Raw genomic sequence first — 10,732 nt, forward strand, 5'->3', positions numbered from 1 at the left:
TGACTTTTGGTTTTATGGTGGAGAAGTTTCTTCGTATCGTGAACCCCTAATATGTTGGTGTTTATGTTGGTGGTTCGTAGTGTTTGTGTTGATTAGGTATGGATGTGTCTTCTTTTGGTAGTATAATGCTTTGTATTAGGGTTTATGTGTTTGTTTTGGCGAAGGTGATTGAAGACCTGTCGAAGCACAAACAATTTCATATAAAGTAACTTTGTAACCGGGTTTATTTAATGGAAAAAATAGTAGTTAATGGAAATTACAGTTAATTAGTGTGAAAGAGGGTAATTTCGTCATTTTACAATTTACCCTTACATATACTCATGTTTCAGACACATATGTGGACTTAATAAGCTTTCTTTTGCTCTCCTATTCTTCTTACCGTTCAATTGACCTTACTAAAATGAAGGGTTCGATGACACTCATTTTCTGTTTTTGTAAGAACTCAGTTGTAAAATGGCTACCAATCCAAGCATAACTAACAATTGATCCAAGTTTGAAATGTCTAGCTCAATTATGCTCATCTATAAGGGACTTAATATGGAAAGAGTTTTCTTCACTCATCCATGAAGCCCATAGCCTAAACTTACACTGCCCAGAACAACATTTAACTAAAAGTCTTCTACTGTCATTTTTTTTGTAGCACAACTGATACCCATTAGCAACAACATAGTTACATAACATAAGCTTTAACTGTTTTGGACTATGAAATCGCATTCCTAACACAGGTTTTTGTTTTTTCCAATGCACATTTTCATTGTATGTAGTAACCTCTTCAATATTTACCTCATTTTCTTCCATTTGAAGATATGGATCCTCATGCGGTGAACTGGTTGGAGTTGACTGCACTTTTGGGCATAGCTTACTCAAAAACTCATCGTTAATGGTCTTATTCATTGGATTGCAATCTACGTGTTCAAGGTCATCGTATACATTACCTTGCAGTTCAAACAGGTCATTCTGCACAAATCCATCATAATGATTGTCTTGCACAACGCTCTCATTAACTTGCTCATCAATAATCCACTATTGGAATTCACACCTAGATGATACATGTTTACATCCACGACACAACCAGCAGCATACCCAACTTCGATGAAGTCCTGGTAGTTTATTTCACTAGCCAAGATCCTCAATCCATCAGGAAAGTCTTTTCCAGACATGCAATAAAAAACATTTACACACATTTCATTTGCAAATCTTTGTACGAAGTTAACAAACTCGTTCTTGTCCATTCCAGCAAAATCAACATCTTCGAACCTTTGTTCTGCTCCATCCGTATAACTAATTTCGGGGTACCTTGTAAAAAACCCAACAAAGTGAAGATCGATCTTCATGTAAACCGACATGACAACGTGATTTTGCAAACAAAAAATACGACAAAAAGGGGAAGAAGACAGTGAGGGTTTTTATATAATGTGTCTTGTAGGGCAAGCTCAGTAAACGAGCAGGTTACATGGCAGCTTAGGTGGATTAATTTCGATGACGTGTGTACCTAATATGCCGAGTAGGATAATGTTAACCGACTCAACCCTTTCACTTTGAACAAAATGACTTTAAAACTATTTTTTAAGTCTTTGTTCTGCTCAAGTGCGAAAAAAAAAACAATAATGACCATTTAAACCATAACTAGAAAGATAGTTGGGTCACTGTGACATTTATCTATAAAAAAAAATAAAAATAAAAATAAAAATAAAAATAAAAAAAAAAGTGGGTGGGCGGATTGAGTTGCTAATTTAGGAAAAATGATGTCATTGGATTATGTAGGTGAAATGTGAAAATGAAAGAAAATAGATTTTTAATCAATATTTTGGTTGAATTTACAATTGCAGTAGTCTAAAAGAATATCTCGATAGCCGACCCTGAGGTATTTCCAGTTCCTTCCGAGCGTAGCGGTGCTGCAATGAATACTCTGGACAATGATCCTGCCATCGGCGGCGGTGGCTTCGACGGCGAAAAAGCTGGCGATGATAAACTCGAGGAATTTTCTGACGACTTCAAATGTTGCGTTTGCTTGTAAGCCTGCATCCGAATATGAACAATAATTAGATTCGTTTTTTCTTTTATTCCGATCGTAGCCTAATCGAAATACGTTTTTATTTTGCTTTCAGATTAGGTTTTTTATTCTTTAATTTTAATTAATGCACGTAATTCTGCGTCTTTTGCGACCTGTCGATATAGATGAGTGATCAGTGCGTGGACTATTTGTTGCAGATTTCGGTTAATTAGGTTAGTGAAGCTGAGATTAATTTATTAAGATGCACTCCATCCCTTCCAGAAATCGGAACCAGCAATTTCGAGGTTCATAATCAATGTTAGTTCATAATCATGTCGTTTAAGATCATTATCAACTTTATCTCTGTAACTCTGTAAGTTAATAACTATACGAAATTTAGGATATGACAAATATATTGGCGATTACATTTGATGGAATCATTGAAAGCTACTTATTGAAATCTAGGCATCAAATTCTTGTAAGTAGGATTGATCTTAATGAATTTGGCAATTCCAGATTCCACCGACAATGAGTTAAACATGAATAGACATCAAAGGAAGCAAAAATGGCTGAATCTAGTCAATTTTGATTTTTATCCTGTGATTTTTAGGAGGTGGTGAGGAAGATCAAAGATGAGTAGGCAATTGGTTTACATCTGCTATTCATTATGACATTATCTTTGTTTTGAATCTGTGTGTGTGTATAATCCTTTCATTTTTCAGGGATCTCATCTACAAGCCAGTTGTTTTGGGTAAGAAAAGGATTTGCAAAAAGCCACAACTTGAATCTCTCTTGTATGCCAAATTTTTACATACTTAATACTTTTGTCCCTGTTTTGCAGCATGTGGCCATATTTCATGTTTTTGGTGTGTCTTTGAAGCAATGGACACGTGGCAGGAATCTAGTTGCCCTGTTTGTCGCCATTCATATAACCATTTTCCTAGCATATGTTGGCTCCTTCACTCTGTGTTGCTGAAATTGTATCCTAAAGACTATCAAATTAGGGAAACTCAAGTGAAAGGTATGTTACATTCAAAACAGTTTATGACTTTATGCCCTTTTCTTTTATAGCCTGATTTTTCTTGGTGTCAAGTTTGGAAATATGTTTACAACCCAAAATACTAACCAACTTACCTTTTTTACCCTTTATAGCAATTTGTTACCCAAAACCTATAAAATAACAATACATCAATTTGATCACATTTTCTTATGGCAGAGGATGAAAAGACACGTGGAACCTTCTCACCACAGTTTGAAAACTACTTAACAGTATCAAATAATAATAAACAAGGTGAAGATTGTTCAGTTGAAGAATCATTGGAACCTGATAAATGTACAAAGGGGACTCCTACAACTTCAAGTGATGAAATCTCAAAAAATGTAGCTGTTAATGATTTACTTTGTGGAATATGTAAAGAACTTCTCTATCGACCTGTGGTTCTTAATTGTGGACATGGTAAGTGCTCAAAAAATTCATAACACTATAAATTATATGGTTATTATTTATTTATTGGTAACAAACTATGACATTTCTCAACTTTTTTGTTCAAAAAGTACCAATATTTTTTTATTATTTATTAATATATGTTATTTTCATATTGATTGTGGTCCATGGATTATTAAATCTAACTACTCATCTGTTAATTTTTTTAGAATGACCATTTTGCCCTTGAACCAAAGCTGAAAAAGACATGTGGCATGGACCAAATTTTATTTTACTCATAGTTTAATTATCAAGCTACTTTCTTAGTCATGACATATTTTATCTTAAACGATGTAATTTTAAAATAACAATTTACTCTTATCTTTTATTAATTAATACTAGATTATCAAGTAAAATTACAAAACTGGTCCCTGTGCTTTACTTAAACTTCAAGTTCAGTCCAAAATTTGAAATTGTCCCATTGTCAACCTTAAGTTTGATTTTCGTTGTGAATTGTTGAATTGCAATTTAGGACAACGTTGAGACAGTTTTAAAATTTGGGCTGAAATTGCAATTTTGAGTATAGCATAGGGACTAAAGATGTAATTTGTCTAAATTATTTTTTGTTGTGTCCTTTACTCCTTTCACAGTTTTTTGTGAAACGTGTATTGTTGATTCATCCAACAAGCCATGTCGATGCCCAGTGTGTCAAAGCATGCATCCAAATGGATTCCCAAAAGTCTGTTTGGTTCTAGAAGGTTTCTTGGAACAGAATCTTCCAGAAGAATATTCCGCAAGAAAAGCGGCTATTAACAACCTCAAACAAGGAGGCTCATCAACAGGTATTTACATTTACATTTACATATAATATATAATTATATATAGATTTAAAATGAAAAATTCATGACGGAATGTAATTACTCATTCCATTGTTCTATTCCATTCCGTTCCTTTGTGATTCCATTCCATCCAATGTACATGACCAGGGTCAACACAAGTTCCACAAGGTGGTCAATGTTCATCTGTCTCTATGAGTGATTATTTGTGCAAACCAGGGTTGAAGGTTCACTTTGGAGTTGGTTGTGACTTTTGTGGGGTAATCTTTTCTCTTTCACTAAAATTATATCCATATTTATTTAAATGGATTCTGAAAAAGTCTTTTTTTTTTTTTTTTGACTAGATGTACCCGCTTGTTGGAGATCGGTATAAATGTGAAGATTGCTTAGAGGATATTGGTTTTGACTTATGTGAAGATTGCTACAAAAATTCATCTAATCTTTCCGGAAGGTTTAATCAACAACATAAACCAGATCATAAGTTTAAGGTTGTTGAACCTAATCCTATAATAATTCTATCTTCTGAGTTTCCGGAAGATCACACACACGATGATCAAGACAACCAAACCGACCGTGACTCGTCTGATGAATCCCATCAAGATCCGGAAAGTGATGTGGCGGCTCATGGTCCCACATTGTAACATTTTAATGAAAGCTTATGTAGCATGATTTACTAATCATGATTTGTTGAAATGCTGGAAGCCAAGGATTGATCGCTTTTTTTTTTTTCTTTTTTTTTTTTTTAAAGCTTATTTTTCGAGTAACCCTTTAATCTACACTCTGACCTACTACATATAAGACCTTGCTGATGTAAAAGACAGGTGTCCACAAATATACATTAGTTATGTCCTTTATGAGATGCGTTGGTGCAAAACCATGATTCTTATTGCTTCGAGATCTATAGTTGGATTTTTGTTACAAATTCATTTGTCTTTGTGTTTTTTATTGTCATTTTAGCAGTTTAACCATTATTGTATTTCAGTTAACGAAACTTAACAGTTTTTGATAGAATTTTTCATTGTTCGTGTTGTGCGACCACTTATTTTCGATTCAACAGGTGGCTTCTCAGTATATATATTTCGAAAATTGCATCTAACTTTTTGAAAGGACTTCTTATTTATCTATATGGTATGTTTCTAACTTGCTAAATCAATAAACAAGAAATCATTTTAGGAAGCAATATGTTAGCTCATATAGTACATATGATATAACATAGGTAATAGGTAATGAGAAAACATGTTAGTTTTAACATGTGCTAAATCACAAATAAGGAGACAGCAAAGATAGGAGCCACAATGGTGGTGACAGTAGAGGTGCCGACCGTGGTGGTGGTGGAGTGGTTGATGAATCGGTGATTGCAATGATGGTGGTTGGGTGTGTGTGTGTTTATGGGGATGGTGGCGTTGGGGCTTGGGAGGGGATAGGGGGCGGGGGTGATGGGGCTTGAAGTGGGTAGGTGGTGTTAGGGTTTGGGAGCGGGTGTATGTTTATATTTTACAAAAAAATAGAAAAATATATTAAATAATAATTATTAGTTTTTTAATTTTTTTATAAGTTCGAAAAAAACTATAAATTTTTCTATTATTTAATATATTTTTCTATTTTTTTATAAGTTCGAAAATTTTATTTTTTGTGAAAATTTAAGAAAACTTATTGAACTAAACGTGTTTTCAAAATTTTTATTGTTTTAGAATTTTTTTTCTTTCCGCAAAAAACTACTTATTTTTCGTACCTAACTTGTTTAAAACATATATATTATTATGTTGTTAATAAATATGAATATATGATCAAGTTATTAAGAGTAATATTTCTAGATACGACAGTGAACCATGTGTAAATTTGTTGATTTACTCTTAAACTTTTAGAAAGGATTTAAACTAACATTACATTTAACAACGGAAGTAAATGAAGAAATAATTGATTTTGTTATAGTGATAATAATAATAGACAAATCAACAACTTTTATATGAATTCAATTATTAAAGATTAGTGGTTGAAGTTTTCATCCTCTTTTGTTTCTGGGGCTTTCTAAATGAAACGACAAGTTAACCGTAATACAATTTTTATAAGATATAAATGAAATGCTTTCCATTAAGGGGGTGCAATTTTTACAAGATATAAATGAATTGCTTTATATATTAAGGGGGTGTTTGGCATAGTTTTTAAAATGATTTTTAACTTTTCAACTTTTTAAAAAAGACAAAAGACGTTTGGATAATAAAAAAATTATTTTGAAAATAACTTTTTGTATAGAAGAAAAATAGGGGTTTCAAAAAGTCATAAAATCCTGATTTTTTGTAACTTTATATGTAAAAGTTCCACCAAAAAACATTTTGCTAATCCAAACAAATTTTAAATAGCTTCTTTTGCAAAAATCATTCTACAAAAAATCCTTCTACAAAAAAAACTTTTGATATTCAAAAGCAATCCCAAACACCCCTGAACTAAAAGGAATAGTGCTATAGTAATAATATGACAAAACATTCTATATTTCTACTCTAACTCCACATAAGTTTACCATATGAGAGAGAGTGAGGGGTTTGGTGATGTCGAATTCGGTTCATGCCACACACCATGGCCGGTGTGCCATGTGTGCCACAACCACATCAATCACGCCCACCCCTCAAACCTTATAATTTCCCATTTTATAAAATATTTATCAAATCAAATCAAATGTCATAACTTTGATTTTATTTAGACATCTGTTTTCAAAATCACTATTATAACTTACAAATCAAATAATTTGATTAATCGTATACGAAAACAATTATATAGATATATTCTTATCCTCAATAAATTATTTTTCAAAAAGACTTCTTATATGTCTAGTCAAATTCAATTATTGCAAAACTATAAAAATCATAAAGCAGAATAAAAAATTAAAATTAATTTTGGCACACACTACATAGTTGATCGACATAATTTCAAATTTCATGACATATCTATACACTCAAATAATAGAAATAATTTTGAGAACAAAATGAACTCACAAATATGAAAAATGTGAAATTAAAAAATCAGGCTTGAATTATATACAACTAGACATATATTAATTGTGGGAGAATAAAATTATATATTATAATTGATAGATATATTTAGTGAAAGTATATCAATATTTCAAGAACAACAAGTTCAAGTTTAATGACTTGTTTTCCTAAACTTTTGTTGTATATCCGTGGGTATTTATGAACAAAAAATTTCAAATTAATATAATAAAAAATAATAATCATCTTAAATCTTAAACCATATTGACTTGATAGTTTTTGTTATATAAGATATAAAAATATTATATTTAGAATCATAAATTCATTGCAAAGTTGGTCAATATTTGTAGCATTTACACCACTCATTCAGAATTAAATACAAAAAGTGTCAAATGATTCATACATGTTCAAAATGAAACTTTTTTTCTACAAAGTTACTAACTTTTTCTTATTAATTCCAACAACCAAATCATCATAAATAATAAAAAGAAAACATTCTTTTCATATGACCTTATAAGAACACATCCAAATAACCATGAGTCCATCAAATAGAAAATAATGTTGAATGGTGGGGGAAGCAACAGCAACAGCGACAAGCTGGGATAAAGGCAGACGAAGACAAGAAAAGAACACATCCATCGCTGTCTATGCCTTTCTCTCCTCTAAATGCATGCATTTGCCTCCCACCAATCTCAATCCTTTCATTTTTAACATCATTTGATTCAGAAATCATCTGGGTTTTGTTCCTTTTCCCCAAATGTACTCAGGGATTCACTCGATTCCATTGGAAGGAACTGGTATCGACTTCCCCCGGCCGTTAACTAGTACCAACTTGGTCGGAGATCCATGTCTGGTGTTGACGACAGATCCGAAGCCGAGACTCCGATGGACGGCGGAGCTCCATGAAAGATTCGTCGATGCAGTTACTCAGCTTGGTGGCCCCGATAGTCAGTCTATTCTTCATCTATTTCTTTCACATTGCTTTGCGATTTCTCGATTGAGTTTTATAGTTATTTGTCTGTGACTGTAAGTTAGTTTGTTGAATTTATGGAGTTTGCTTATACCTTTGATTATTTGGGATTTTGGGGGTAATTTGAAGAATACGATGTACAATCATATGGCGACATTTTTGTGTATTGATTAGGGTTTAGTAGATTTTGATTCTCACTCATATCCTCGGTGCTCATAAGTGGCTTTTGGGGTCAAAAGGTTTGCTTTTTAACTTTCAAATTAAAGTTGATTTTAGAAACTTTTGAGGAAAACGAGTGACACCAACATAATACTTTCTTCAAATACGCAGAAAGAAAAGAATCGGTGGAAAATTGTCAAGAAATCTATAACAAGTTTATGATCATTGCCCAATGTTGTGTAGATTTAAACATCATGAAGTTGATCATTACTCAATGTTGTGTACATGTGTGATTATCGATCTTAAGATAGTTTATGATCGCAAGATGACTATATTCTTCTCAAAAATTTGAATCTTTTAGCCCTTATAGTTTATGTGTTTTATGCACCTTATTATAGTTCTTATGATATTTGGATCTCATATTTATTGGAATTTAAACTAGTCAATAACTTTTGTAAGAAAATGGTTAGGAACATTGTTTTTGAGTCTTAGCTATTTATTGTCTAGTTTTCTTTCTACAAATCCACAAGTATTCGGGCAAACGCAAATCCTACAAATCACAAATTCACAGATTAACAAAATCCATATAATATTCCTTAATTGTTTCAAGAATTCACAATCATAGTTATGTGGTACATTTTTCTATAGTTTATAACCTTCTTTATATATATCTTGATTTTAATTAATTTACAGAAGCAACACCCAAGATGATAATGAGAACAATGGGGGTAAAAGGCCTAACACTCTATCATCTCAAGTCACATCTTCAGGTCCATTATTTTCTTTACACTCCCAAAAAACATATATTTAACTTTAATTATAATAACTCATGTCACGTATATATATTTTTCGCAGAAATACCGTATGGGGAAACAATCATGCAAAGAGTTCCCAGAGAACTCTAAAGAAGGTACCAAATTTATTAACTTCCTTATTGTAGCCAATCTAGTCGGGCAATGACGATGAGAAGGACATTTACGTCTTTTTCACATATGAGATATCAATATTTTTTGGTGGGACAAAAAATTGAAATTTTTGTCCTGACATCACAGTCTCAGTCCAATACATGTCAAACGCAGCACAACCTGTCCTGTCCTGTCAAATGGGGCCCACAGATAAAATTTTTTAGTTATTGATTGTACCGTGTGGTTTGATCTATAGCGTCTTGCATTGCTGAAAGCCAGGACATGGGTTCGTCCACATCATCATCTACAAGAATGATGGCACAAGATTTAAACGAGTAATTTTATTTGTTTATTTATTTATTTTTGTTTCTTGAGTTATTTATTTTATTAATTACACTAATTTTGTTTAAAATAGTGGCTTTGAGGTTACAGAAGCTTTGCGAGCACAAATGGAAGTCCAAAGAAGATTACACGACCAACTAGAGGTCAGTTGCTTACACCAATTTCAGAAAAGATTTGTTTATTACACTTACACCCTCCTACTTTCATTTATTACTACTACAACCTCATACTTTGAAAAATTTACCCAATTATTGCAATTTCAGGTTCAACATCGACTCCAGCTTCGGATTGAATCACAAGGAAAGTATCTTCAATCGATCTTGGAAAAAGCTTGTAAAGCTATAAATGATCAAGCAATTGCGACAGCTGGACTGGAGGCAGCTAGGGAGGAGTTATCTGAGCTGGCAATCAAGGTAGCCAATGACTGTCCGCCATCTGTCACCCAAATTGACAGCTGTTTGACCTCCAACCCTAGTCCTGAATCCCCAATGGGGTTGAGTCCTCAGGCTGCAGCTTTGAAGAAGAGACAAAGGGCAATGTTTATGCAAGCAGAGTGGATGGCTTCTAACACCGGATAACTTATGATTTTAGATTTTCTTGTTTTTGTGGTGACATTTTCTTGAATTTCCGGTGGGTTTATGGGGAAGAAAAATGAATTTTATGTAGGGATTATGTTGGATCAGTTTGTGTTTGGCATATGATCTTATATGTTTATATGGTTTGGCTAAATGGATATTATCCAAGATAGATAACATGATCGGGCCTTAGCTCGTGATTATGGGCCTGGTCCAAGCCCAATGGGTTCAACTTATTAGTTGGTGATTATGAGATGGGCTTTTCAGTTATATTTTGGCTATAAACTATCATAGATTTTGACATTGGAGTCATCAAAGTTCTAATTGTGTTTGTTGGAGAATGTGTTGTATGGTATAACACAATCATTACTTGGATATCTTAATGGATCATGTTGAACACTTTTCAAAAGTTATATTTTGACCCTTAATACCAAAATACATTTGATTTCATGAAATTAATCTCAGATAATCCAATAATAGTTCAAGGTTTAAGCAAAAATTTAGAAGCAAAAGGTACTAAAATAGTGTTGTGTTTGTTCTTTGTT

The 10,732-nt window shown here is 32.7% G+C and overlaps 2 protein-coding genes across 5 annotated transcripts; both read left to right on the forward strand.

Moving 5' to 3' along the window:
• Positions 1–1,801: 1,801 nt before the first annotated feature.
• Positions 1,802–5,147, forward strand: LOC145095085 (E3 ubiquitin-protein ligase PRT1-like). Of its 4 annotated transcripts, XM_079033027.1 has the most exons (8): positions 1,802–2,013; positions 2,212–2,226; positions 2,716–2,744; positions 2,835–3,014; positions 3,210–3,449; positions 4,067–4,258; positions 4,403–4,512; positions 4,597–5,147. In XM_079033027.1, exons 1-8 carry the CDS (start codon positions 1,901–1,903, stop codon positions 4,891–4,893), a joined length of 1,176 nt encoding a protein of 391 aa, XP_078889153.1. In that variant the 5' UTR covers positions 1,802–1,900; the 3' UTR covers positions 4,894–5,147. The 4 variants fall into 4 exon arrangements, with proteins under 4 accessions (XP_078889153.1, XP_078889156.1, XP_078889163.1 ...); XM_079033030.1 differs by lacking the exon at positions 2,212–2,226 and having other exon boundaries at positions 1,804–2,013; XM_079033039.1 differs by lacking the exons at positions 1,802–2,013; positions 2,212–2,226 and adding an exon at positions 2,231–2,311.
• A 2,644-nt stretch (positions 5,148–7,791) lies between these two features.
• Positions 7,792–10,341, forward strand: LOC145095104 (protein PHR1-LIKE 2-like). The gene is made up of 6 exons (XM_079033047.1): positions 7,792–8,183; positions 9,059–9,135; positions 9,221–9,275; positions 9,527–9,605; positions 9,686–9,755; positions 9,876–10,341. The coding sequence occupies exons 1-6, from the start codon at positions 7,994–7,996 to the stop codon at positions 10,188–10,190; spliced, it is 786 nt and encodes a 261-aa protein (XP_078889173.1). The 5' UTR covers positions 7,792–7,993; the 3' UTR covers positions 10,191–10,341.
• The last annotated feature ends 391 nt before the right edge of the window (positions 10,342–10,732 follow it).

The sequence above is a fragment of the Lactuca serriola genome, chromosome 1 (assembly GCF_051521515.1).
Source record: "Lactuca serriola cultivar US96UC23 chromosome 1, Lser_US96UC23_V15, whole genome shotgun sequence".
NCBI lineage: Eukaryota > Viridiplantae > Streptophyta > Magnoliopsida > Asterales > Asteraceae > Lactuca > Lactuca serriola.

What these genes read in the sequence shown, in the direction of transcription:
- LOC145095085 (XM_079033027.1), top strand. Translation starts at nt 1,901, where the DNA reads ATGAATACTCTGGACAATGATCCTGCCATCGGCGGCGGTGGCTTCGAC. An exon ending in TAGGGAAACTCAAGTGAAAG is followed by an intron (nt 3,015 to 3,209) that starts GTATGTTACATT and finishes TTCTTATGGCAG; the next exon opens with AGGATGAAAAGACACGTGGA. An exon ending in TTGGTTGTGACTTTTGTGGG is followed by an intron (nt 4,513 to 4,596) that starts GTAATCTTTTCT and finishes TTTTTTGACTAG; the next exon opens with ATGTACCCGCTTGTTGGAGA.
- LOC145095104 (XM_079033047.1), top strand. Translation starts at nt 7,994, where the DNA reads ATGTACTCAGGGATTCACTCGATTCCATTGGAAGGAACTGGTATCGAC. An exon ending in TCAGCTTGGTGGCCCCGATA is followed by an intron (nt 8,184 to 9,058) that starts GTCAGTCTATTC and finishes ATTAATTTACAG; the next exon opens with AAGCAACACCCAAGATGATA. An exon ending in ATCTCAAGTCACATCTTCAG is followed by an intron (nt 9,136 to 9,220) that starts GTCCATTATTTT and finishes TATTTTTCGCAG; the next exon opens with AAATACCGTATGGGGAAACA.